At 38.1% G+C, this 27204-nt stretch overlaps 2 protein-coding genes across 3 annotated transcripts; both read left to right on the top strand.

Annotated features, from left to right (window-relative positions):
• The first annotated feature begins 698 nt into the window (after positions 1-698).
• LOC148736782 (putative adhesion G protein-coupled receptor E4P) lies at positions 699-6222 on the top strand. Of its 2 annotated transcripts, XM_088751006.1 has the most exons (10): positions 699-1284; positions 2863-2912; positions 3310-3439; positions 3583-3680; positions 3976-4078; positions 4174-4324; positions 4871-4952; positions 5426-5492; positions 5661-5742; positions 6102-6222. In XM_088751006.1, exons 3-9 carry the CDS (start codon positions 3407-3409, stop codon positions 5697-5699), a joined length of 573 nt encoding a protein of 190 aa, XP_088607132.1. In that variant the 5' UTR covers positions 699-1284; positions 2863-2912; positions 3310-3406; the 3' UTR covers positions 5700-5742; positions 6102-6222. The 2 variants fall into 2 exon arrangements, with proteins under 2 accessions (XP_088607132.1, XP_088607133.1); XM_088751007.1 differs by lacking the exon at positions 699-1284 and having other exon boundaries at positions 2617-2912.
• A 5625-nt stretch (positions 6223-11847) lies between these two features.
• Positions 11848-25378, top strand: LOC148736781 (uncharacterized). Its single transcript, XM_088749178.1, has 19 exons — positions 11848-11905; positions 12369-12401; positions 12667-12990; positions 13839-13879; positions 14379-14396; positions 14527-14586; positions 17985-18177; positions 18706-18813; positions 19159-19249; positions 20200-20392; positions 20469-20596; positions 20966-21068; positions 21344-21494; positions 21898-21979; positions 22525-22591; positions 22813-22895; positions 24096-24216; positions 25049-25090; positions 25182-25378. The coding sequence occupies exons 1-19, from the start codon at positions 11848-11850 to the stop codon at positions 25230-25232; spliced, it is 1947 nt and encodes a 648-aa protein (XP_088605304.1). The 3' UTR covers positions 25233-25378.
• The last annotated feature ends 1826 nt before the right edge of the window (positions 25379-27204 follow it).

Raw genomic sequence — 27204 nt, 5'->3', positions numbered from 1 at the left:
ATCGGCATTGCACCACTTTACCATTTTAAAAATTATCTTTGTTTTCCCGGATGTTTCCTGGTTTCACCTCGGGACGCTCGACAACCGCAGACCAAGGGACCTTGGTGAGAAATTGTTTGCCTATTACTTTCTAAACAAGTTTTATTTGATTTTATGCTATTTCCACACGCGATTCAAAAAACGGTGACACCTGAAAAGCAATGATGATCCTTGACAGCTGGCACCCAACGGCTTTATAGGAAATGTTAGCACAAATGCATAACAAGAGGAAATCTTATTCTCTTGTACATACACAATAATTCACTTTTCATAATTCTTGAAATATCTCTTTAAAACGGCTCTTTTCTTTTAGGAAGACATGAATGGCTTATATCCTTTGCCACTTACATCTAATTGTAGTTACCATACACATGAATAAAGGCTGATAGTTTCGAAAGAAACTGTTTGGGGCTGCGTCGGTGGGAGTAACGAAATAATTTGGATATATCAAAAAAGTTGAAATGGTAAATTGGCCACCGTAACGATTACAAAAGCTGACGTTTCGAGCGTTAGCCCTTGGTCATTGCCATGTTCCCACCAATAACGTAGCTTCATTTCTGCCTTTAAAAGCACACACAACCCACAATTCCTCTACTCGATCCGACGAAAGGGCTAACGCTCGAAACGTCAGCTTTTGTAATCGTTACGGTGGCCAATTTACCATTTCAAATTTGTTGATATATCCAAATTATATCATACACATGTATACCAGGTATAGTATCATTACCATGGTGTAGCTGCAAGTATTTTGGATCTTTTTCTCTATTAAAACGTTAAATTTGTTTTGTTTGTGTTTTTTTGTTTGGTTTTTTGTTTTTGTTTTTTCTCCTTTCTTTTTTTTTTTCTTTATTAAACGGGTTGATAGCTGTTACACTCTTCTTAGGTAGTTTGGTAGGTTTACAGGCTTTTTTTTTTGCTTCCACGTTTGTCTGTTTTTATTTGCTTGTTTTGTTTTGTTTTTTTGTTTTTTTTTTTTTTGTTTTTTTGTTTTTTTTGCTTATATGATTACTTGCTTGATTATTGGTCTGTTCTGGTTTTTTTCTTTGTCTGTTTCATGTGAGATATCACATGGGAAAGTTATTAACCGAGTATTCTCTAATTTCAAATGTTTCTGGATGGTAGAACCCTGTTCTCAGACTTGTTAGCCGTTTAAAACACCTAACAGTACGACTTATTATCTTTCAGATAAAGGATTTTATCAACTTTCATCAAAACATTTCAGTCAATAATGAAAATGCCTTGCAGGTAACGTTTATATATCAAGATAATAATTGTAATTTTAATGTTTGTCTCACCCTCTACATCAGCGATTGATTTGTTTCTTATATAATGTTTTTACGTATATGTGCATGATCCTTCGCAGAAAAGCACTATTTAAGCAATAGTGAAAATCAGACCTGAAAAAAATTCAGGCCTGTACGGGATTCGAACCACTGACCTCTGCGATACTAGTGCAGCGCTCTACCAATTGAGCTAACAAGCCAACTGGGAGCAAGCCATGAAATAAATTCGACATAAACCCGTAGATGATAAATCAAACAACAAATAGATATGAAATACATATATATGAACTGCGGTTACGAAACGTATATGTGCTTAAATAGTGCTTTTCTGCGAAGGATCGTGCACATATACGTTTCGTAACCGCAGTTCATATATATGTATTTCATATATATTTGTTGTTTGATTTATCATCTACGGGTTTATGTCGAATTTATTTGATGGCCTGCTCCCAGTTGGCTTGTTAGCTCAATTGGTAGAGCGCTGCACTAGTATCGCAGAGGTCAGTGGTTCGAATCCCGTACAGGCCTGAATTTTTTTCAGGTCTGATTTTCACTATTGCTTAAATAGTGCTTTTCTGCGAAGGATCGTGCACATATACGTTTCGTAACCGCAGTTCATATATATGTATTTCATATATATTTGTTGTTTGATAATGTTTTTAGTTTGCTATTTTTGCATTTGTTGTTGTTGTTTCGTTCTTTAATAAGCGTTCATTGAGCACTTAAAGAGTGGCCAAATGGGAAACAAATCGTTTTGAATCCCAAGGACCCTCAATATTCTTTCACAAAATCCCTAAGCCGTTCTCATGTTATCCATAACTCCAGACTTTTTTGACGCGTCATTCTCAATCTTCCTCGTCACCATCCTGGAAAATACTTAGTTTGTATCCAAAATTGTTTAATTACACCTTATTACGCTGGCATCAAAACGTCTGTTTTTGAAATAATAATTTTAAGCAATTCCAAAGAGTTGCCTTTCTCGTCAATGAATGATCTGAAGTACAGCATATCGCAAAATCCAAAATTTTAGTTTTGTCAAGGAATCACAAACATTGACTGCAACTGGTATTCTCTTGAAATTTAAAAGGGCCACTTAGGGAAGTTCTACAAAAATGTCCCAATAAAGGCACCTCGTAATAACTAGTATTTTTTGTTAATGTTTTCAGTCTTGTTGTGTTTTTGTTGTTGTTGTTGATGTTATCGTCTGTTTGTTTTGTTTGCTTGCTTGCTTACTTTGGGTCGTTTTGTTTTTTATCCTTTCCGTTTTTCAAGTTGTTCCTTAATGTTCTTGCGGATTTCGCTGCAAAGTAGCAAAAAGCCGCGGTCTTTTAAAAGATGCTTGTTTCCTAAGACTTGACTAGCAGGTTAGCAACCCTTATCATTACATTTCGACACCTCAACAAAAACACAAAGAGGACGAGGGCGAACGGTCATCAACTTGCCATATTCTGTAATAGTCATACTTTACCACAGGACTGTGATGGGCACTGGATCCCTACGATGATTGAACACAATACTTTGCAAATTACAACCCCTTTAGGCTGGCCGAAAGAAGAGAACATGCGTATTCTGAAAGTTTTCGGAAGACAAGTAAGCACGACATTTGCAATACATCAGCCAAGAGAAGTAGTCCATCGCTTTCAACTTTTTTTTTCCTTTCTCCTTTTTTCATAAACAAAAGTATTTTTTCTGAACTTTAACGAATTTGAGAGAGCTTTAGAGCAGTCTGTCAAGTGAACTGAAATTTCTGCTGATTTTGATGGGAGAGGTTGAAAGAACATGGGAATTTCAATATATAATTTTTTTTTAGCTTTTAGCTTTATATCTCTTATCAATTATCATTCATGCTCTTATTACTTTTATTATTATTACTATTATTATTAATATTATTATTATTGTTATCATTTGTATTATTCTTACTATTAACATTCCTATTATTATTATTTTCATTATTATTTTTTTTTATTCATTTTCTGTTTCCACGCAGCTTTGGGAGTTGGTCAAGCGAAGGTTGTCAAACAAGAGTGACATCCCATTCCCTTACAGAATGCGTGTGCAATCACTTTACCCACTCTGCTGTGCTCATGGATTTTACTGACAAAGATGGTGACGAAAAGGTGAGATTGTTATTTCCTCAAAAAATTATATGTTTCAAAAAAGGTACAAAAAGTTTTAAAGGTTATCGCATTTGTATATTAATTCTGATAACCAGAATTTTTTCTCATTCAATGAAATTGGAAGTTATTAACTTTTCAATTAGGACCTGCATGACAAAGCACTGACTCTCCTTACGCGAGTAGGTATGGCTTTATCTCTCACTGGAATCTTTCTCACAATTATCAGCTATCTTCTGCTCACGTAAGTACATTTAATTCAGAATGATAGTTCATTGAATCGCGATGAAAACCTCTATTTCAAATAATGGGAAAAAAGTTATCAGATCTTGGGAGCCTGAGTTGTAAGCTTATCAAGGTGTGATAGAGCTTATAATAGACTGCAAGTGAATTTCTTGCAAGTATAATTCATTTATCTACTCTTCATTACCTTATTTTTCTTAGTTGCTGCTTTTTCAATTTCACTATGTTGTCTTATTAATTAACTTTGGTTATCCCTTTATTTGTTTGTTTGTTATTATTGATTTGGTACTGTTTAGAGACAGAGCTTCACCTCTGTGTCACATACGGGTTAGTCTAACCTCCTGCATTGGGGCTGGACATATCATCTTTTTTGCTGGAATTGACGCCACAGGAAACAAGGTGACTTGTTTATGCTTACCACTTATTTTCGGCCCAATTCGTTCCTAAATAACTGACAAACTCATTTGTTTTCCTTTCGGATCGTTTCTTGGTAGGGTGCTTGTGTTTCTGTGGCAGCTCTCGAGCAGTATTTCGTGATGGTCGCTTTTTGCCGGATGCTGGTCGAAGGCATTTATATCTACTTATTTGTTGTGAAGCTGTACAACATCACTGATGATATCCGTCGTTATCATGGCTGCTGCTGGGGTAAGGAACACCACTAGTCAAACATGTGTTTGTTAATAAAGTATGTAATCAATATAATATCATGTTTTGATTGGCCGAAAAATGAGAAAATAGGCTTTAAAGCGGAAGTAAAGGTTAAAGAGTGCAAAAGATATCGGGAAAGCTATAAATATCAACAGCCCTAAAAAAAAGTATATGTTTTTAATTAAATATTCACGAGGTGCGCCTTTGGGAGACCACTGAATCATCTTGTTCATCAACCAAGGAAGGCGTACAATATTTTCGGTGCTGGTTACACCTAGTTTTCAGTGTCACTAGTGTGGATTAAATTGGCTCAAAACACTCAGTTGTTTTTGTAATTCGCACTGTTGTAAAAGCGTCACACCCGCAAACCAAGGGTTTCAAGAGTGAACAACATTACCCTTCGATTGGAAATTCAAATTGGCGTGGGTTAATTGAAAACTTTCACTTGTACAGTCATTGGCTTAAGCAGATGCAATAACCATAAATCATTCTTGCTTTTAGGCCATATTTATAATGCCTTTTTCACTCTGCCTTTCGTTTCAGGAGTTCTTGCAATTATAGTTGCGGTATCTCTAGGTATTGCTGCAGGGAAAGATGGATTGGAAACTTTTGTCCGCGATAAAAAGTTAGTTTCAATATTTACTTACTTCATATCCCATGCAGAAAATTTCAAGAGTCTGTAAGTAAGAAACTTCGGTGGGGATAGTGAAAGTCAGAAAAAAAAAAGGAATAGTTCCCCTGGGGTTGCTATAACCCTTCCTCGTATAATTTAGACCATTATCGAAGCCTACAGAGGGGGGAGAACATATATTTTGACATGGAAAACAAAAATGTTATCCCAACCTTAATGTCGGCAGTTTCCACCCTACTTAGCTCGCCAAGCTCCCCTACGCCGCTGCGCCCCCCCTCCCCTCACTATTTTTCTAAGTCCTTTCAACTTGTTTCGTTGTCTGTCCATGTTTAGAAATAATGCATGATTCATCTTTTTTTTTATTGACCTTTTTTTTTACAATCTGGTTTTAAACACTCATACTGATATTTATTCCAAACGGAAAACGAAAATTAGACCCCTGATGCCTTTTGTCTCTCTAATCTAAGTTGCTGGATGTCCGCCACTAACAATATCATCTGGATATGTATTTCCTTTGTTGGACTGACGGTGATTGTAAGTGGCCACCGATTAAATTTCTACCACGAATATGACTCCACTAATCTCAAATACCTAGCCCAAGGTTAATTATATTCTCCTCTTTATGAGTCTTTGAAAATCTTCTTTCGACAACGTTGAACGAAACCTGCATGAATCTGAATTTCTCTACTTTATATTCTACAGATCAACATAGCATCCTTGTGCGAGTTATCAAGGAAATGACAACAATCCAACAGGTGAAAGACAACCAAGCTGAGCAGATCAGGTATGATTATCAGTGCTGTTTCTCCTTTAAATGCATTTTATACAGTCTTCAATTAATTTCGTGGTGAGCCTGAATTTCAAATAAACACGTCTAATAGCTTTTTGTAATCACAAACTGTCCTGAGATTTATTCACCTTGATTGAGAGCTAAGGAAAATAAACACGTAGCACACCTTGTATTTGGTTTACACACCAGGGTGATACCTTGGTAAAATTAATTGTGATTCGTTACTGATCATTCACTCCCTTTTATTTAAGCGAATATATTTGTCTTCTTTAATTCTTGCGGGCGGGCATAGATATAAGAATTCAGAAGAAAGCCTCAGCTTTCAGAATGAGCATTCATTTGGTTTCTCTCAGGCTTGGCGTCCACGCATCCGTGGTGTTAGCTCCATTGTTGGGTTTCACGTGGTTGATTGGTTTCCTTTTGCCATTACACGTCGCCTTCTCCTACATTTTTGTAATCCTAAACTCTGCTCAGGTAAATTGCTTTAGAGCTTAAGTTTACCCAAGCAGAGGTTCGACTCTAACGACGAGGTTAGAGTGTACTTCTAACATGATGAGTGTCGGGAATAATGAAAAAAGGTCTCAAAATCTAACGGTGACCCAGACTCATATTTAGACAGCAGACTCACCTTTTAACTCTGAATGAAAGCCTACTCAAGGCGAGGACGTCCTTCGGCGCTTGCATTTAATATCTTCGTAGCCTTAGCTCTGCTTGACTATGAAATTAGAGTCACTATGAGTCTATTTCATGTGATAGAACTGTATTCTAAAAAATAAGCCTCAAGTGAGGCAATCCTACATTACTGATATGTGAACAAGTACGAAACGCTTGGTGGCTACTCTGGCCAAAAAAACTTAAATACAATTTTTAGGAATACATTTGTTTATTCATTACTTAATTCACTTGTCTCTCCTCTTTTTAAAGGGATTCTCGATTTTCTTCTTTCACTGCTTGAGAAATAGTGAGGTACAGATAAATTAGAGTCTTTATGATCTTTATCCTGTCTTTGATTCGGCGAGAAAATTGGTTTTAGAAGGGTGTTCCTTTAACTCATCATTTATTTCTTATTTAGATAAAAGAGCGCTTCAAAAGAAGATGCTGGTTCATTAAAGCTGACAATAAAATAACCCTCAAGTCAATCAGAGCCAAGATAATGCTGAGATTCCCAAGGCGTCATCCGAGCAGCGATTCTGAACCTTCAAAGCAACTTAATCGATTTTGAACTTTCGTTTCCATCACAAATAGTGCTAATGCTAGATGCCTTAATCGTCCGGCCTCACCGATGACGTAGGCTGTAGCTGATGAGTTGAGTTAAGCTGTTTGTTAAGTGTATGGGACGCAGAAAATTAAGACTTAGTGGAAAATGTATTACTTTCCAACACTTCTAATAGTTGACAAAGGGAACATTAAACAACAATAACCACATCGTATAATGCGTCTGAGAATGTAATTTGCATTTATCCTGTTACAACATCATGGGAAAATCAGCTATCGAAGAAAACTATCAATTTGGGGGAAAACAGTAATTGGAGCAGGCAATAAAGGGTTCATTGTTATCATCTCCATTATCTTTCAAGCTGTCACTGTTACCAACAATCAGAATAATATGCAAACTTTCCAAAGATTTCGTCCGTCTTAAGATGGAGGTGTGCAGATAAAGGGCATCTTAAAGAGAAGGGCCTGAACGAATTAATCATAAATCTTCCAGGGATGGAAGGGGGGCCATAAGTCTTTGAGGATCACATAGTATCTAGGGGAAGCGAAGGAGAGATCAATCATTGCAAACATAGTATGAAAGGAAGGAATATGGGAAATTAAAACTGCCAATAAAGGGGGAGCAATCAGGTGAATTCTATTGTGATTTTCCTTAAAAGATTTTAACGTTACATTCTAAAATAGCAACAACAGCATCGCCAGTGGAGACACCGTCTATTTTTATACCACATTCCAACACTGTTGAGTAAAGCTATGACAACAAAACGGCAAATAAAGAGCTAATTGGTATTGGCAAATTACTATCACAAGGACTCCTCTCTCCCTTAAGCAGGGGGTTGACGGCTACCTTTTGCTTGAAAAGCACATTCCCCATGCTCTGAAAGTACAGTGACTCGTGATGTATACCGCAATGTTGGTGAATGAAGCGTTGAAACAGTTCCTAAGGATAAAAACCCAGTTACTTGAGAGAAACATTTGGACGTTGGACGTGCTCATCAGACCTTTTTTAAGTTGTGCATAAAGATACAAGGATGCCTTTATTCGTGCTACAACATAATTTACGTGTATTGCTAATCAGGATACTTCTATTCAATTGTGGGTCATGACAAATTATCTAATTATTTCAGTTGTTTTTTTTTTCTCTACAAATGCACGAAGCACAAGAAAGGGAAGGATCAGCACTGAGAACCACTCATTGCAAGGCACAGAGAATTTTGTGACTCCCACCTCCACCCTAGGAAAATTATAGATTTTGACCCTGTCCCGTAAAGGCCAAAAGGGCGGATACCTCTCTGAGGGGGGAATCTTTTGATTTAAAATAACACGTACGATTTTAGATCAAATTGCCCACTTCACAGTTACTTTTTTAACAATTATTCGCAGAAGGCGAGGTGAATATCGTCGAATAATCTCCGAGACTAAGTCCAGGGGATTATTCGACAATATTCACCGAACCTAAAGTGAATAATTGATTTAGTATAATTTCAGAGCTGAACAACACAGAAATTTCTAAAATCATAACATTTTAGTAACATTGATTAACATCTTGTTTTTATGTAAACCACGTAGAGCAGTTTATATAGTGTCATATAGGGAACCGCTCGACCAATCAGATTACTGGAAACTCTTTGCTCAGCTCTGAAATTATACTTATATTGATTATAACTGAGACATTTCTAACATAAATATCTGAGCAGGATAATTGATAAGATGTGCCGCGGTAACGCAGGTGACATACAGGAGTGCCACTTATGTAAAAGACATAGAAACGGCCACAGTTTCTCACTTTGATGTGGCGAGAGGAATCGCAGCACGAACTAGTCCAGTGAAAGCAAACCTTTCTGCTGACCTGACCATCATTCGCCGTGGGATGTCCTCCAGTTAACCAACGGTTGCTGTAGTGTTACATCTGTGGCCATTTTCGTTCCTGCTGCCCCTTGGAAACGATACCAAGCGGAAAGTCCATTGTCACTGCCATAATAAATTCCGTAAGTTGTTCTTTTGTCCCCGCCATTAAGACTTCGATAGTTTTGACATTCTAAGTAAGCACAGAGAGGACGTAAATTGAGAAAGCCTCCCAGACTAAACATTTAAATTGAACATAGCTTGAACAGTTACAATTGTTATGAAGTGTTTAGTTAGTCAATTATTCAATTAGTTAACCAGTTTCATAGTAGTACGAATGCAGTTAAAGTATGACCTGAGGCTGTTTAGGATGAATTTCCGAATGGCGCTTCTCTTGTCTGACTTCCAAGTGGATGCGCTTAGTTTGTCTGCTGACCTTGCTTTGGGCTCACTCCAAAGTTTCTGTGTCGGCTAACGCCGTCAGGATTTGGATTCAGTTTATCGCAGCATTAAGTACGTTGTTGTTCTTTAATTAAGTGGTGCCTATTTGCAATTCAGAAGGTGCAGTCTGAACAGCGATCCAGTTCACCGCCTCAGTGCAGTTCAGGCTGTGAATCCACTTCTAGTAACAACTTCGACTTAGATTACGGTGCCGTTACGCAGCACTTAGTTTGAAATTTCGAAAAGGACAACATTACTACTGACACCCCAGGTCTGTTTGAATGTATGAAGATCTCCTTCTAGCGTCCTTTCTATGGCAGACAGCAAGAAAAGGTCTTTGCATTCGTTGTTCATACAGTACCGAACTGGTTGAACGCCGACTTCATAGAATTCACAAGAAGCGATGGCGATATTTGAGAAGAAAAATATACAACGGCAAAGATTTCTCTACCAAAGATAAACAGTATTAATTTTAAATGGTCCTATACGTTCACTTAGTTAAAAGGGGAGAAATAGTACACGGCGCAATAGTAGCACTGTGGATCGGGTGGCATAAATTACGCTACCCGTCCCATACATCGCCTTCCTCCGCTGCTATCACGCCGTTTACGATCGTGCTTTGTTTTGGTAACTGAACTCCAGAAACAGGCTTTGTTTACTCCAATTTCACATCGCTTTTTTGCTGCATGCTTCAAAATATTGGCTTATGTTTTTTCCTACTCTAGTAGAACTGTCCAGAACAAATCGCCTCTCTAGACATTTGTTCATCCTCTATCGGTATGTCGCATTCCCCTGAACGGATTTCCTTGCTATTGGAGAAACAGAAAACGTGTTTCATCATTTTGTCTTAATTCTTTGATTGTTTTTCTTGCTTCATGTACTGCATTTTCCCGATAGCGTATTTGTACCAAACTTACTGAGGAAAATGTAAGTAATTTTTCTTTTACAGTTTCTCAAACTGACAATGGTTTAGCGTGGTCTGCAGTCTTATCGACAACGATATTCGTCATCGCAATTATTCCTTATCACAGTGATTAAAAATTAAGTCTGTGGACTCACTCTGCGCCTCGTGAGTCCACAAGAAATTTTGATCAAAAAATTCTCACCAAAAAACAAAAAAAACATGAAGGATTCTGGTACTTTACCGTTAGATTTTCTGGCAGCCACGCTACATTACCCTTAGGTCTTTCTGTTCCTAAACGGAAATTCATTAAAAAGTCAATGGATCACTAACTAAGAGACTCTATTAAGAGTCGTGTATCACGTGCGCACATCACCATGATTGAAAGAAAAAGCAGGTGAAAACCAGTAGTGGGGGACAACATGTGGATTTAAACACGCTTGATTCATCACTTTTATCTCGGGTAAATACAGTTACATCTTGAAGATACATTGTTGCGATCAGTTTCATCTAACCACAGAGACGTCACTTAGGTAAGAGCCGGAGTGATGAACAAAGTGCCGCATGGTTTTGCAAACCTATTTCGTCTTGCGACATTCGTTCTTAGTGAGTATTATTATTTTTATTATCATTTTATTAGGAGTGGAGACAGTTGCTATTTCTAGGAAAGTGCATATTTAGTCCTAAATATTATTACCTTCATCCAATTCTATCAATTTTATTCGGGCAACTGCACTATACTCTTGTCTGTAAAATTCCTGCAATACATAACTAAAAAAAGAGATGTGCTATTATATTGGGAAAACCCGTCCTTGTTTTTAGATCAGCACTAAAACTTAGAAATCAATTGAGGCCTAACGAATCAGACATGCCGCCGAAATGAACATTTTGTGATCATGATGGTAACGGAATAGCCAACCAAAGCTACGGTATATCTCATCAAAAACAGCTTTTCAGTGTCTAAATTCCCGAATAATAAGTATTGTGGTTGTACCTCATTGTTTATTAATACGAATGAGCGTACGAAGAAGAAGAATTTTGTAACAAAGGGAAAGAGGGAACACCGCCATCTTGATAATTTTTTTCGAATCTACTTGGTTGATCGCTTTCACCGTTTCGCGCGACGTGACAGGGTCTTCAAACTAATTATAGTTTTAAATATTTAGATTGACTTGAAACAAGCGATCACATGCATAATATAAATTAGAAAATTGGCCCTAGGATTATATGGTGATAATTCTTGAAGCAGTTGATATGAATCTCCATTTGTTTTCTGAGAATATTAATAAATTATGGAACAGCGCCGTCAACTGCAACCACATCTTTTCGATATAGGCTTAGGTTGAGCTTAAAGACAAAATCGTTACGAAGAAAAAGGAAAAAACAAATAAAAAAAAAAGGAAAATAAGGATATTCTACTTTTCCATGGATATCAAAGCGACAAAAAGAAAAAACTGCAGATTTAAGTCAATTTTCTATTCAAATATGCGGAGCTGGGTAATTTTAAATTTCATTTGAAGCCAAGATGACAAGCATATTGGATATGAATGAAAAATTAGAATTTGGAAACACTTTTTGATCGACGCCACAGCTACTTGCCAGATAAACAATTTAAGTCTTTTTATAGGCTAGGATTTAGTCCAAAACAAATTTCAATTTTTTAATTGTAATTCTACGATAATTTCTCGAAATAGTATATGTGCAAGTATTGGACATGTATATATTTCAGCTGTATTAATTCTGATGAACAAAGAGGTAATTGTTATTCGATATTCACCGCAACCTGAAAAACACCTATGAACCAAGTCCATAGCAGTTTCCTCGATAATTTATGTAACAAAGCAGTAGAAAGTAAGCTCCAAATAAAGTCTCTGCACTGAACAACACGTTTTGAGTACCTCGCTGGCTGCAGGTTTATTTTTTCATCATCACTTCTAAATCAGACCAAGTGCTCTACACAACTGCTTTATTGGAATACCATTAACTTAATTATGTACCATGATGATCACGTGACCACGGTCCGGAGTGCCAACCAATAAGATTCAGATTTTCTAAGAGCTGAAGTATTCATCCAATTAAGAAAAACACTATGCTTATTATTTTCATTATTACCATTATTACCATCATCATTTTTGATCATATTATTATTATCGTTATCAATATTATCACTATTATTACCTTGTCAGTTTAATTTTTCTTTTCCTTTGTTATCCTGTAGTTGTTCACAGCGGTTGGGATATAGCTGATCAACGTAAGTGTTAAGAACGATATCAGGAAGCTTAATGAAAGTTAGAAGATGAACAAATATTGTATATTTAGGTGCTATTCTAGATAGATAGCACCCAGTCTTTTAATTCCATTCAAGAGATGGGACATAATTCTCACCTGATTGAGTTCGAACGATGCATGCGTAGCTTATATTAACACTGCGCCAGTTGAACTGCAAAACATAATTTCTTCAAGAGGCAAGTTGTAGTTTATAATTTATAATTTATAATTGTTTTGCTGCCATTTCAATTTTATTTCAGATGATACATGTGTAACAGCCCCTTTATTGAAGCTAAGTGAATGTAAACATTCGAACTGCACAAAACTTCTTGAGAGTGAATGGCGGAAGATAAAATGTATTCCATTTTTCTTTGGCGCTCGCGGAGGTTCTTGCTCCAAATGGTGTGAAACACTTTACTCCTTCCTTGATAGAAAAGAGTCGCCACACCGACCATGTCTTCAAGTATTCCGATATAGTTCTTTAAATCAAAATATAAAAAATGGCAAGAGCAATCTTACATTACATATAGCACGCTGCAGAGCGTTTGTGTTTATCATTAAGTTGATCTCAAGTGAGTGGCTTTTAATTGTTATTTCAACCGTAATTGTGATATCATTATTACTATCATTATTTTTCCCACACCGATTAAAGCAGTACTATAAGGGTAGTAATTTGAATTGATTTAAATCAAGTACACAGTCTCTATGGTCTGTATGTGTTCCGCAGAGTTCTGATAGCAGATGAGAGTGATCGCCAGCTGAGGAGAGTACATGTAGTTCCAAATACCTTAAAATTTTTCTTTTCTCACCAGAAGGTTCTATCAGAAAAGCACATGCGAGCTAAAACACTTTACGTCAAAATTTTTCTATTGGATAATTTCAAATTTACATTTTAGTTTTCCTAATTTTGCTTTTATCTCAGACCTGGGGCGACTTCAAGACTCTGAGCCTACTCCTTACGTGGTGAGAGGTGCGGTTTTTACTTGTCTATAAAACCATTCATTCTCGAGCTAGTTTTACTCGGCTTCTGGGGTGATATTATGTAAATAACTGGCTCCATATCTGTGATTGTTTAAAGCATAAAAATTACTCTCTTTTGACCACGGAATGACAATAATTATATTCCAATCCCTCCAGACAATGATGCAAACTCTATAAAGTGTTATATCCGAAATGCGATGCTTTCCATAAGTTTTACTATTAAATTTATCTATGAATTCATTGTTTATTTGTTCAATTTCTTATTTTTTGCTTATTTGTTTGATTATTTGTTTCATTATTTGTCTATACTTTCTTTTTATTAAACGGATTCATGATCTATGGTCTTTGTTCTCTTTTTTGGTATGTTTATGTGTTTTCGTTTTTGCTTGTTTAGTCAATTGTTCTGTCGTTTCTTTTTTGTTGTTTGTTTCTATCTCAGACCTGGGGCGACTTCAAGACCCTGAGCCTCCTCCTTCCGTGGTAAGAGGTGCGGTTTTTACTTGTCTATAAAACCATTCATTTTCGAGCTACTTTTACTCGGCTTCTGGGGTGATATTATGTAAATAACTGGCTCCATATCTGTGATTGTTTAAAGCAATAAAATTACTCTCGTTTGACCACGGAATGACGATAATTATATTCCAATCCCTCCAGACAATGATGCAAAATATAAAAGTGTAAATATAAAATAAAAATGATGCAAAATATAGAGTGTTATATCCGAAATGCGATGCTTTCCATAAGTTTTACTATTAAATTTATCTATGAATTCGTTGTTTATTTGTTCAATTTCTTATTTTTTGCTTATTTGTTTGATTATTTGTTTTATTATTTGTCTATACTTTTCTTTTTATTAAACGGATTTATGATCTATGGTCTTTGTTCTCTTTTTTGGCATGTTTATGTGTTTTCGTTTTTGCTTGTTTAGTCAATTGTTCTGTCGTTTCTTTTTTGTTGTTTGTTTCTTATACCATAACAGAAAGAAATTCCTGAGTGGGTAAGATATTGACTTAAATGTCTTTTTATAAATTACGAATACGTTTTACGCAGCTATCAGGATGGTAGAACTCGAGTCATCGGCTTTTTAGCTGTTAAAACACTAAACAGTACGACTTATACTCTTTCAGAGGAACGCATTTATCAGGTTACTCAAAAGCCCCACCTCGAATCCAAGAAAGGACATAAAAGTAAAGTATCTTTTCAAAAAAAAAAAAAGAAAAGAAAACTGTCACAAATACAATGCTTATCTCAACTTCTCTTTTGATGATTCATTTGCTTGTTTGTTTATTTGCTAGGCGTTGTTATAATTCTAATCAGAGAATGTTTAGAAATACATTTGATGATAAAAATTAACGGTAAAAAACTACGACGTTTCGAAGTCTGCATGACCTCATTATCAAGTAAAATGTTAAAACTGATGTAAAATTGTAGCTCAGAGATTATATACAAATAAAATGTGATAACTTCATTAGAATAATGAGCGTTCATTGTTATTGGTGTCAGATCGTGCAGTATATGTTTAAATAAATACTTTTGCACGTATTGAGTCAGACTGCGTGTTTAACTTTGGTTTTTGTTCGCGAATGAATAACATTTCGTGGATTAGGCAGTCCATTTTCCCGCGGCATTTCTTGAGGACGGAAAACATTTTCCCCAGGCCAGCGGACGCTACACCGTGGGCCTCCCTCAGATGCTTGCCAATGACAGAGGCTTTATGTTCTTCTATGCGTTGATGAAGATGGCGTGTGGTATAACCGATATAATCCGCATCGCACGAATCACATTTAAAAGTGTAAACAACGCATTGGTGGTTAATTAAAGCGGGCTTCTCTTCTTGTATCTTGAGCTTTCCCTCGATCTTACGACTCGTGAAAACTGGTTGTAGGTCAGTTCCGATTTTCCGGCCAAGATCTTTCAGCTGATGTCTTACTGTGTCGGCCGACTTTTGGTCTTTAAATGGTAAAGTTATTCTGACAGGTTTTTGTGTAGCCGCGTCAGGTTCAGTTGGGGTTTCGTGACGGCTTTGGATCGTAGAACTCGTGTACCAGGCGATAGCTGAGTTGATGAGTTTCACTGGGTACTTAAGCTTAGTAAACATCCGCTTGAGATGCTGGCATTCCTTCGTAAAAGATTCTTTCGTTGATGACAGGCGGTAAGCTCGGTTCAGCATTGTATTCAGCAGAGATCTTTTGTAACGCTGATCGACATGGCTCTGGTAATGTAAGAGCAGTCCTGTATCAGTTGGTTTATGATATACGCTTGTTGTCAGGTGGCAACCGTTTTTCTCAATCATCATACCGAGGAATGGAAGCTTGTTGTTTTCAGCAATTTCCATTGTGAACTGTATGGCAGGATGGCATTCGTTCAATGTTGAAAGGAAAGCTGTTGCGGCTTGAATATTTGGCATCGTGGCTAATGTGTCATCGACGTACCTTTTGTAGAAACTTGGTAACTTGTTGTTGCGATCCAGTTGTTCTTCAATGGAGCACAGGAAAACGTTTGCCATAAGGGGTCCCAGGGGCGAGCCCATGGCCACACCGTCCACCTGCTCATAAAGTTGACCGTCGAACTGAAATAGCTGATCTTTGGTTGCTATTCTTAAAAGTTCGGTAAGACCTGTCTTTGTGAGGTTGAGACCATGCGTTGAGACCATCATCGCTGAAAAAGCCTTTAAAAACAACTGGTTTAATGAAACGCATGGTCTCAACCTCACAAAGACAGGTCTTACCGAACTTTTAAGAATAGCAACCAAAGATCAGCTATTTCAGTTCGACGGTCAACTTTATGAGCAGGTGGACGGTGTGGCCATGGGCTCGCCCCTGGGACCCCTTATGGCAAACGTTTTCCTGTGCTCCATTGAAGAACAACTGGATCGCAACAACAAGTTACCAAGTTTCTACAAAAGGTACGTCGATGACACATTAGCCACGATGCCAAATATTCAAGCCGCAACAGCTTTCCTTTCAACATTGAACGAATGCCATCCTGCCATACAGTTCACAATGGAAATTGCTGAAAACAACAAGCTTCCATTCCTCGGTATGATGATTGAGAAAAACGGTTGCCACCTGACAACAAGCGTATATCATAAACCAACTGATACAGGACTGCTCTTACATTACCAGAGCCATGTCGATCAGCGTTACAAAAGATCTCTGCTGAATACAATGCTGAACCGAGCTTACCGCCTGTCATCAACGAAAGAATCTTTTACGAAGGAATGCCAGCATCTCAAGCGGATGTTTACTAAGCTTAAGTACCCAGTGAAACTCATCAACTCAGCTATCGCCTGGTACACGAGTTCTACGATCCAAAGCCGTCACGAAACCCCAACTGAACCTGACGCGGCTACACAAAAACCTGTCAGAATAACTTTACCATTTAAAGACCAAAAGTCGGCCGACACAGTAAGACATCAGCTGAAAGATCTTGGCCGGAAAATCGGAACTGACCTACAACCAGTTTTCACGAGTCGTAAGATCGAGGGAAAGCTCAAGATACAAGAAGAGAAGCCCGCTTTAATTAACCACCAATGCGTTGTTTACACTTTTAAATGTGATTCGTGCGATGCGGATTATATCGGTTATACCACACGCCATCTTCATCAACGCATAGAAGAACATAAAGCCTCTGTCATTGGCAAGCATCTGAGGGAGGCCCACGGTGTAGCGTCCGCTGGCCTGGGGAAAATGTTTTCCGTCCTCAAGAAATGCCGCGGGAAAATGGACTGCCTAATCCACGAAATGTTATTCATTCGCGAACAAAAACCAAAGTTAAACACGCAGTCTGACTCAATACGTGCAAAAGTATTTATTTAAACATATACTGCACGATCTGACACCAATAACAATGAACGCTCATTATTCTAATGAAGTTATCACATTTTATTTGTATATAATCTCTGAGCTACAATTTTACATCAGTTTTAACATTTTACTTGATAATGAGGTCATGCAGACTTCGAAACGTCGTAGTTTTTTACCGTTAATTTTTATCATCAAATGTTGTTATAATTAGTATGGAAAACTTAAGGACTGCTGGTTATCACTCATCAACTGGGAGGGGGGTCGGAGGAGTTTAGTTGTCCCACCATATGATTTTTTCCCACCGTAACGCACGGTCATAATCGAATGACTCCCTCCCTCTCCCCCCCCCCCCCAACAATCCTCACTGACATTAAGTCAACAGTCAGTTTTCTAATAGTCTCCTCTTTATATTTTGTTGGCGACGACTGATCCCCTTCCGTTCCCCTTGATAACCCCCTGTTCTCCCAATGGTAAAATTTTCTAAATGTCTGGATACCACAGCATAGTTTTAATGGTAAAAAAATATCTATAGTTTTGTTTTCGTTTTTCCTTTACATTTCGTATTGATGTTTCGCAGTTTGTTTTCCTTGCCTTTTTTTTTTTCATGTAGTTTTTTTTTTTGTTTTTTTGTTATTCTTTTGTTTTGTTTTGTTTTGTTTGTTTATATGTGTGTGGGTGTGTATGTGTGTGTGTGTGTGTTTGTGTGTGTGTGTGTGCGTGCGTGCGTGCGCGTGCAGGAGGTAGTTCCTCATATGCTTCATTTTGCCTTTTTTATCTAGTCTGCTAAAAAAATATTAAAAGATGCAAACAAAATAATCTGGTGCAGCGATGAACAGAGGCCTGTTGAAGAAGATGAAAGAGGAGAAGATACTATTTACACCACATTTGCCTTAGAGGAGTTTATTTTCAGCTTGGCCGAAAGGCAACTAAACTCCACGAATCGCAACATTATTGATTCCAGCAAAGATCTGAGTAAGTTAATAAGGGTTTGAGTTTACTCTGCCTAAATTTAAGTAATTACTCTGTGGCGAGAACCAGAGAAAAAATGTTGAGAGAGAGGAAAACAAAACAGAGGAGAAGGGGATGATTTATTTTCCAGGTTTTTTGTTAACAGAATGCAATTTGGTTCAATTTTCATCTTTAATTATTTTATATCCTATCCATCACAAGCAAGGACAAAAACAGAACGAAAACATAGAAAAAGGTTTAAACAGATTAGCTTATCATATCTCTTGTTTAAAAGATGAGGTCGTTTCCTACACGGAAAATACGGTTACTGGAGTAAATGATATCCAGACTAGAATTTTGTATTTTTTTAATCGATACTCAATTGCATCCTCTGACTCCGCACTTTACCGACAATGCAGAAGAAAAAGATATTCGTATCGATGTTTCATTGGCTTCTATCAATTACACTATTTATAATATCATTGTTATCTTTCGAATTATTCTCAGAAACAAAATTATTTGTTATTATTGTTAATATCATTATTACTCAAGCGTTTCGAGTCACACACAGCGTCCACCAGAAAGGAAGTGATTTTCTGCTCAATGGAAGCAACGGGGAAAACTTTATCAAGATTCCGGCAACTAATCTACATCCGAATGGTTGGCAAGTTTTATCTATAAATGCATTATGCATCATTCTTCATCGCATAATCGGTCTACGACCCCGTCGGTGACCAAACGCATTTTTCCTTTTATTTATTTGGTTTCCTAAAGTTTTACAACGACGAAAATCGGGCTCCTGTTACATGAGCGCTAAAACCGATTTTTTTCACCGTACATGGCCTTCTGGCCCTGCTGCACTAAATTTTGTCCTGGTCATTGATTCTCTCTCTTTTTTTTTTTTTTATTTATTTTCTATAGCAGAAAAATTCTCGACAATTCTTATTTCCTGAGATTTAGGACAACAAAATAACTCAGGTCTCCTCTCTTTGATCTTCAAAACAGGATCGGTAGTACTTGGCGTGGCCTACAACAACAGCCTAAACGAATTTATATCATACTACTCAGCTAACTCTGTGAAAACTAACACAACAAGGTTCGTAGATCTGAAGTTCTAAACTCTAGATAGAAAGGTTCTTTAGCTGTGTGGTGATCAGTTAGTTTGGTTTATTTCAGGATACTGGACAGCATAATTCTATCCGCCGTAATAGACCCTATGCCAGAAGTGTTGCAAGAGAACATAACTTTGGTTTTCAAGAACATGAAGGCATCTACACCAGCCTCCTCATTGATTGTTGATTATTTCTATTTTGTGTTTCTCTTTGTTTATTTATTTTTTGTTTGGTTGTTTGTTTGTTTATGGCCTTTTTTCTTTTAATGGGGAACATCATCAGTACCTTTACATGTACGGTAGCTAGAAATGTTGAGTCATCCAATTTCCTTGTAAACTAGTAAGAAAGAAACATCCTTAACCAGGACACGACCAGCAAGTCATCATAGCAGTTCATTAGCCTCGACTCCAGTTTTCACATCTCTCTACCTTAAAGGATCACAAAAGATAGATTTTTAAACACCCGCGGCTTTCCTTTCTAATTAATAATAGGGAGGCCCCTCTATACTTTCGATGTGAGAGATGGAAGGTGTTTTCTAATAGTAATGCTTTGCATGAGTACTAAGGCAATCGTTCTGCTTTATTGACTTTATACCTTTGCAATCCTTATAGGCTGTCCGAAAGAATAGAACATGTGTATTCTGGAGCTTTTCGGAAGACCAGTAAGGGCAAGATTTGCAACATGTCAGCCTTTAGGAGTATTCTATGTTTGCTCGCTTTGTTTTGATATTTTTTGTTCTGTTTTTAAGCTATCTACATAAATTTTAGAGCAGTCTTGTTGACAAACTGAGTTGTTTTTGGATCAGAGAGAGTGGAGATGGAGGTTAAATGAAATAACTTTTACTATCATCACCATCATCATTATTGTCACTATCATTATTCTTTTCAATACTATTAATATTCTTATGATTGTTTCATTCATTCCCCTTTTACAGCTTTGGGAGTTGGTCAAGCGAGGGATGTCAAACAAGAATAAGATCCGATAGCCAAACAGAATGCGTTTGCAATCACTTGACCCACTTTGCTGTGCTCATGGATTTTACCGACGATGGTGGTGACGTGAAGGTGATTTTTTTTCCAAAACAATTCAATCATATGAATCTAAAGAGACACATGGCGTCACGACAGGTATCGTATCTGTATGAATTTATCGTGATAGACAACATTTTCTTTGATCCCAATTAAGTAATTATAACCTTTTTAGGTTTTCAACCAGGATAAAACTCGTTTGTCAGATGAACATGACAAAATACTCACAATCCTCACTCGAGTAGGAATGGCTTTATCTCTCATTGGAGTCGTACTCACAATTATCAGCTATCTTCAGCTCACGTAAGTATATTCAATAATCCCTAATATCTAACTGAACGCATGAATTCTTGGGGATTAACTCTGTTTTATAAATTCACAGATTAGTTCTAGGGTCAGAAAAGACTTCTTGAATCTCGCCAAGGAGTTAGAATATATAGCTTCAAATAAATTGTTAGTGGAAGATAAGAATCTTTAGTAATATTCTTGTATCCATTCGTTATTTAATTAATGTATTGTGTCAACTTGTTTATCCCGTCATTTGCTTGAGTAATGTTAATTGTATTTCTGATCATTTCTTCGCAGTTCATTGACCTAAGTTCTGTATTCCTCTTGTATTCGTCTTTACTGTCTATTGACTTGTTTGTATTTAATCTATTCTCCGCTCTGCAGAGACAGAGATTCACCTTTGTGTCACATACGGGTTAGTCTGACTTACTGCATTGGAGCAGGACATATCATCTTTTTCGCTGGAATAGATGCCACGGAAAACAAGGTGACCTATGAAACTCCTACTTACGTATTTCTTATTTAATTTTTGTTGTTTTTTCGCTTGTTAAATTGCCTTTTATCTGGTTCAGCCCCTTATTATTTTGACTGATTGATCGAGTGATTCTCTTTTCTTGCTTGCGTGTTTGTTTGTACGATTTCTAAGTTGTAGTTTTCATTCATTCTTTCTGTCTCGTTTCGTTTCTGTTTTGTTTTCGGGTCATTATCTCGACAAACAGCAGATTAATTGTTACATCTTTACGGATTACCCATTTCTTGCAGACTGCATGTGTGGCTGTAGCAGTTCTTCTGCAGTATTTCCTTATGGCTTCCTTTTGTTGGATGCTTGTCGAGGGCATTTATATCTACTTATTTGTTGTAAAGGTGTACAACGTCACCGATAAAATCTATCGTTATCATTGCTCCTGCTGGGGTAAGACGCACTGCCAATTATAAATGGGATAGGACTTAAAGAATATACTTGGAAGAATATCTTAATCCTAATTGGGTAAATACCAAGGCAGAAATAGGTTTCAGAGTAATTAAATGGTTGAAGAGTGCTATTTTGTAATTTGAGTTATTTAGAAATGTCATACGTACACACACAAAAAAAAGCTTTTAACGGTGAACTATATAAAAATCAAATTGAAAATTCATATTTTTACCGAATAACATATGGGCGTCGGGTTATTTAAATTCTCAACTTGTACAGTCATTGGTTTACGTGGATGTAATAGCCCCAGGTCTCGATTACTCTTGCTGTCTTGTCATACATAAACCAGTAGCTTTTAATCAATAATTAACTAAGGCTTTTTCTATTGTGTGTTTTGCTTCAGGACTTCCTGCAATCATAGTTGCTGCATCTCTGGGTATTGCTGCAGGAAAACATGGAATAGAAACTTTTGTCTCCGATAGAAAGTAAGGTTGAATCTTTTCTCATTCAATTGTTTAGAAAATTGGTGAGAGCCTAGAAATATGAGCCTAAAAAACAAGTAAAGGGTGGGGTGGGAGGAGGGAGAGGGGGTCGAAGACGAAAACAAGACGCTAGTGCCATGTTTTCACGTTCCCTTTACCCGCCTTCTAACATTGATAAACCACTTCCGAGGACTCAGGGAAGACAATAACAGATACTAAATTTTGCGAAGCTTGATATCAGCAGTCCTCTCCCCCCTCGCTTTCTAAAATGGTCTTTGCCCCACCCTTCCCACCAGGCACACCCTTATTTCATACTATGGATCAGACTCTGCATGTGCTAGACCTGGAAACTTATCATTCAGAATGGTGTTTGTTTTTCGGAATTTTTAACAAAATGATATAGAGACATCATGGTGCCCTATCCTTTGGTTTTGATACACATTCTAACATAAAATAATCCCTAATTTCCTCATTAAAACGGACGAAACAGAATTGAAAGCTGGACTTCGTGTATCATTTATTATTTTTTTCTTCATATTAATTATAAGATGTTGGATGTCCTCCTCTAACAATATCATCTGGATATTTGTTTCCTTTGCTGGATTAATAGCAATTGTAAGTTGCCACAGATTGAATTTTTCTTCAATGAATATGAGATGTATGTTGTTTCAAAGATTACTTCAGCAACATTTTAACAACCAGTCTAGTTTCCTTGATGAGCCTTTGAAAGTCCTCTTTCGAAAACTGACAACAGAGGCTAGAGACGCAAGAATATCCGATAGTTCCTTTGCTCTCTTTTCTTAACTTCGCTCTCTTTTCCTTTTAAATCCCTGAAGATTAACATAGTGATCCTCGTGCGAGTCATCAAAGAAATGACAGCAAACCAACAAGTGAAGGACAACCAGACTGAGCAGATCAGGTGGGATGATAAAAGTTGTTTCTCCCTGTAATTCCTCCATAAAGTTAAATAGTTTAGTGAGTGGCAAGGTTGTACTTAAAAAGATCTGGCATAAAAGCCTGTTGTACTGTTGTATATATGAAAATGTATATATATATGTATATATATATATATATATATATATATATATACTAACTGCAGACAGTACTGTTTCGGCCTTCTGGGCCTCATCAGTGCAGTGCTAATGCTAGGATGGGGGAGAACCGAGACGGTCACCCCAAACGACCCAACCTTTGTGGTATCGTCTAAGCCATGCCAGAGTGCTCAAACTAGAGTAAACCAGCGAGCATGCGCAATTGCAACGGCAATGACTCATCCTAGATAGAGTGCTCAATTTGGACATGAAAGCAAAGCTTTGTATGCCAAAGAGCTATATCTAACTGCAGACAGTACTGTTTCGGCCTTCTGGGCCTCATCAGTGCAGTGCTAATGCTAGGATGGGGGAGAACCGAGACGGTCACCCCAAACGACCCAACCTTTGTGGTATCGTCTAATATATATATATATATATATATATATATATATATATATATATATAACTGCAGACAGGGTGCACACTGTTTCGACCTATGTGGGTCTCGTCAGTGCAGTGAAGGAAACTGGGCCAAGCTCTGGAATAAACCATTGCCTAGGCGCTACACTTGTGGGACCAAGCGCAGGCATGTTGCCATGCAAAATGCCTGCACTTGGTCCCACAAGTGTATATATATCATTTTAATATATACACCAGTATATATATTAAATATATGTACATTTGTATTTATACAAATGTGAAAGAAGGAAATTACTACTAGTTACTCGAGTTTCACGCTCTAGGCGATCATCAGACTGACAGTTGTCTACGAGAAGTAAACGGTTATGAATGTTTAAATTTAAGAACGGTTAGAAGTCGTCACGCGCGCGCTTCTTTTGATTGGATGCTGTGAAAAACTTGTTTTCGTGGCGACATTTCGTTACAAGTTCAGGATTCTTATTTAAGAGAGAGAGGCATTTTGAGCCGTCAAGATGCGAATTTTTGTATACAAAATGATTTGTATTGCTCTAAACCTTTAAACTGCTTCTTGTGTCCCGGGTATTTATAACATTCGATTTAAACTTAGATTTTTAGTCTTTCCTAATTTCCACTGGAGAAAGATTGAACATTCATTTGGTCTCTTCCAGACTAGGCGTCCATGCATGCGTCGTGTTAACTCCGTTGCTGGGTATCACGTGGCTGATTGGCTTCCTTCTGCCACTTCATATGGCCTTCTCCTACATTTTTGTAATCCTTAACTCTACTCAGGTAAATTTCTATTAAGTTTTAAAGCAGTTTGCTGTTCACTGGATGATATTACGGCCCAATTCTAAAACGATGAGCGTCAGAAATACTTAAGAGCGGCCATCCGCAACGCCCCGGAGGTGTGTAATATGAAAAAATCGAAAATCCTTTGCCAGAAGATAGGTCTGGAAGAACTATTTCTAGAAAAATTACTTTGAGTTCAATTGCATTTTTATTTTTCGCGAACGGGGGCAAAATCGGTTTTGTGGCTCTCAAGTCAGCTTCACGAGGTTTAGACAACCATTATTTGAACGTCGCTTGAATATAAACAAAACTGTAAATGTGACCAAATATTTTCCTAATGGAAAGAACACGTATTTAGAAACAGTGTGAAGTGTTCATTGTTCGATTCCGTCGCAATATTAACTTTTGGAGAATTTTTGTTTTTTTCTAATATTTCAGTCGTTTTGGAGGTCAAAAGAATGGCAAAATTAAGATGGTAAAATCGTACCTTGGTACGTGGCATGGGGTTATCTCAAGTTAATTCAGCGAAATAACGAGGTTTCTTCTTCAAATAACTCCAATAAAATTTTTGGGCTACTCAAATTACGAAATGTTAAGACCCCAAACAAAAGTAACTCAGAGGTCAAAACGCGCCATTCCTTGTCACGCAATTGGAGGTGGAAAACAAAAGAAAACCTCCGGCTGAGTTGTTAAGACACAACCCTGCATTCATGACATAAAAAAGAAAAGTGTAAGGCTTTTGGTTGCTACCATTCTATAGAAATGACCATGACTGTTTATTTGTTTATTTATTAACTGATATAGTTAAATCTCTACTGTTTTTCCTTTAAAGGGACTCTCGATTTTCTTCTTCCACTGCTTGAGAAACAGTGAGGTATATATGAATTTTGGTTCTTCGGGATTTATATCTAGAAAAACAGGTAACAAAGATGGGTACCTTTAATTTCCTTACACTTCCTTTCTAGATCAAAGAGCGTTTCAAAATAAAATTCCAAAGAATCCACCAAGTGCATTAAACCATGGGCAAGCTGACAACATAAAGAACGGCAAAGAATTCATGGCAGTCTCCATATAGACTCCCTGTTACCCCTGTATACTGCTATGTTACCTATGTGCACCTGTATACCCTGTGTGCCACGTGTACCCTGCGTACCCCTGTGTCTCCCGTCTACCTTGTGTACCCTGTGTACCCCCGTGTACCCTGTGCACCCCGTGTACCGTGTGTACCCCTGTGAACCCCGTGTACCCCTGTGTACCCTGTGTGCCCTGTGTACCCCGTGTACCCTGTGTACCCCTGTGTACCCTTTATACCCTGTGTACCCTGTGTACCCTATGTACACTGTGTACCCCGTGTACCTCTGTGTACCCTGTGTACCCCGTGTTCCCCGTGTACCTTGTGTACCCAATGTATACCCTGTGTACCCTGTGTACCCTATATACTTTGTGTACCCTGTGTACCCATGTATACCCTGTACACCCGGTATACCCTGTGTACCCTGTGTACCCTGTGTACCCTGTGTACCCTGTGTACCCTGTGTACCCTGTGTATCCTGTGTACCCTGTGTACCCTGTGTACCCTGTGTACCCTGTGTACCCTGTGTACCCTGTGTACCCTGTGTACCCTGTGTACCCTGTGTGCCCTGTGTGCCCTGTGTACCCTGTGTACCCTCGTTACCCCTGTGTACCAAGTATACACAGGGTACACAGGGTATGCAGGGTATACAGGGTACACAGGGTACACAGGGTACACAGGATACACAGGGTACACAGGGTACACATGGTATACGGGGTACACAGGGTACACAGGGTACAAAGACAAAGGTACACAGGGTATATAGGGTACACAGAGTATGCAGGGTATACAGGTTACACAGGGTATGCAGGGCATACAGGATACACAGTGTACACAGGGTATACAGGGTACACAGGGTCCACAGGGTATGCAGGGTACACAGGGTACACAGGGTATGCAGGGTACACAGGGTACACAGGGTAAGCAGGGTACACAGGGTCCACAGGGTATGCAGGGTACACAGGGTACACAGGGTATGCAGGGTACACAGGGTACACAGGGTCCACAGGGTATGCAGGGTACACAGGGTCCACAGGGTATGCAGGGTACACAGGGTACACAGGGTCCACAGGGTATGCAGGGTACACAGGGTACACAGGGTAAGCAGGGTATACAAGGTACACAGGGTACACAAGGCACAAGGGGTACACGGGGTACACAGGGTCCACAGGGTATGCAGGGTACACAGGGTACACAGGGTAAACAGGGTATACAAGGTACACAGGGTACACAAGGCACAAGGGGTACACGGGGTACACAGGGGTACACAGGGTACACAGGGGTACACAAGGTACACGGGGTACACAGAGGTACACAGGTTACACAGGGGTACACAGGGTACACAGGGTACACAGTTTATACAGGGTGTACATTGGTAACATAACAGTATACATGGGTAACAGGGAGTCTATATGGAGACTGCCATGAATTACTTGCCCAAAGAACTCTCAGACCCGTCAGAGTCACGCTAACGCTGGGATTCCTCAGGAGGACCGAGAGTAGACTTTGAACTTGTATCTTCCCCTTAAATTGAGAAAATACTGTATGCATTTATAACCAGCTTTACTTAAGTTGCTTATGCTGTAGCTTATAAACTCTATCGGAAATTTAATCTGTATTTATGATTTTTTGCCCAGCTTCTGGGTAACCTCTTTAACCACGGATTGAGGTTAAATGATCAAGTGGAATAACTTCTTAGAATCAAATTGCCAGAGAGGACCGGTTTAAAATATATCATGAAGAATCATTTAACCTGTAATCAGTCAGTATCCGTATGAATCAATTTTAGTGCAATTGATGTTGATAACAAGGAAAAAAGGTTGTAGTATACTTCAAATAAAGACGTGATGAAATCTTTACTAGACTAAAACACTTCATAGACGATCAAGGGAACATTATTCAAACCTGCACGAACG

The sequence above is a fragment of the Stylophora pistillata genome, chromosome 2 (genome assembly GCF_964205215.1).
Source record: "Stylophora pistillata chromosome 2, jaStyPist1.2, whole genome shotgun sequence".
NCBI classification, from domain to species: Eukaryota; Metazoa; Cnidaria; class Anthozoa; order Scleractinia; family Pocilloporidae; genus Stylophora; species Stylophora pistillata.
Note: the sequence above shows the minus strand (reverse complement) of the source record. Positions and strands in the feature narration are given on the sequence as shown.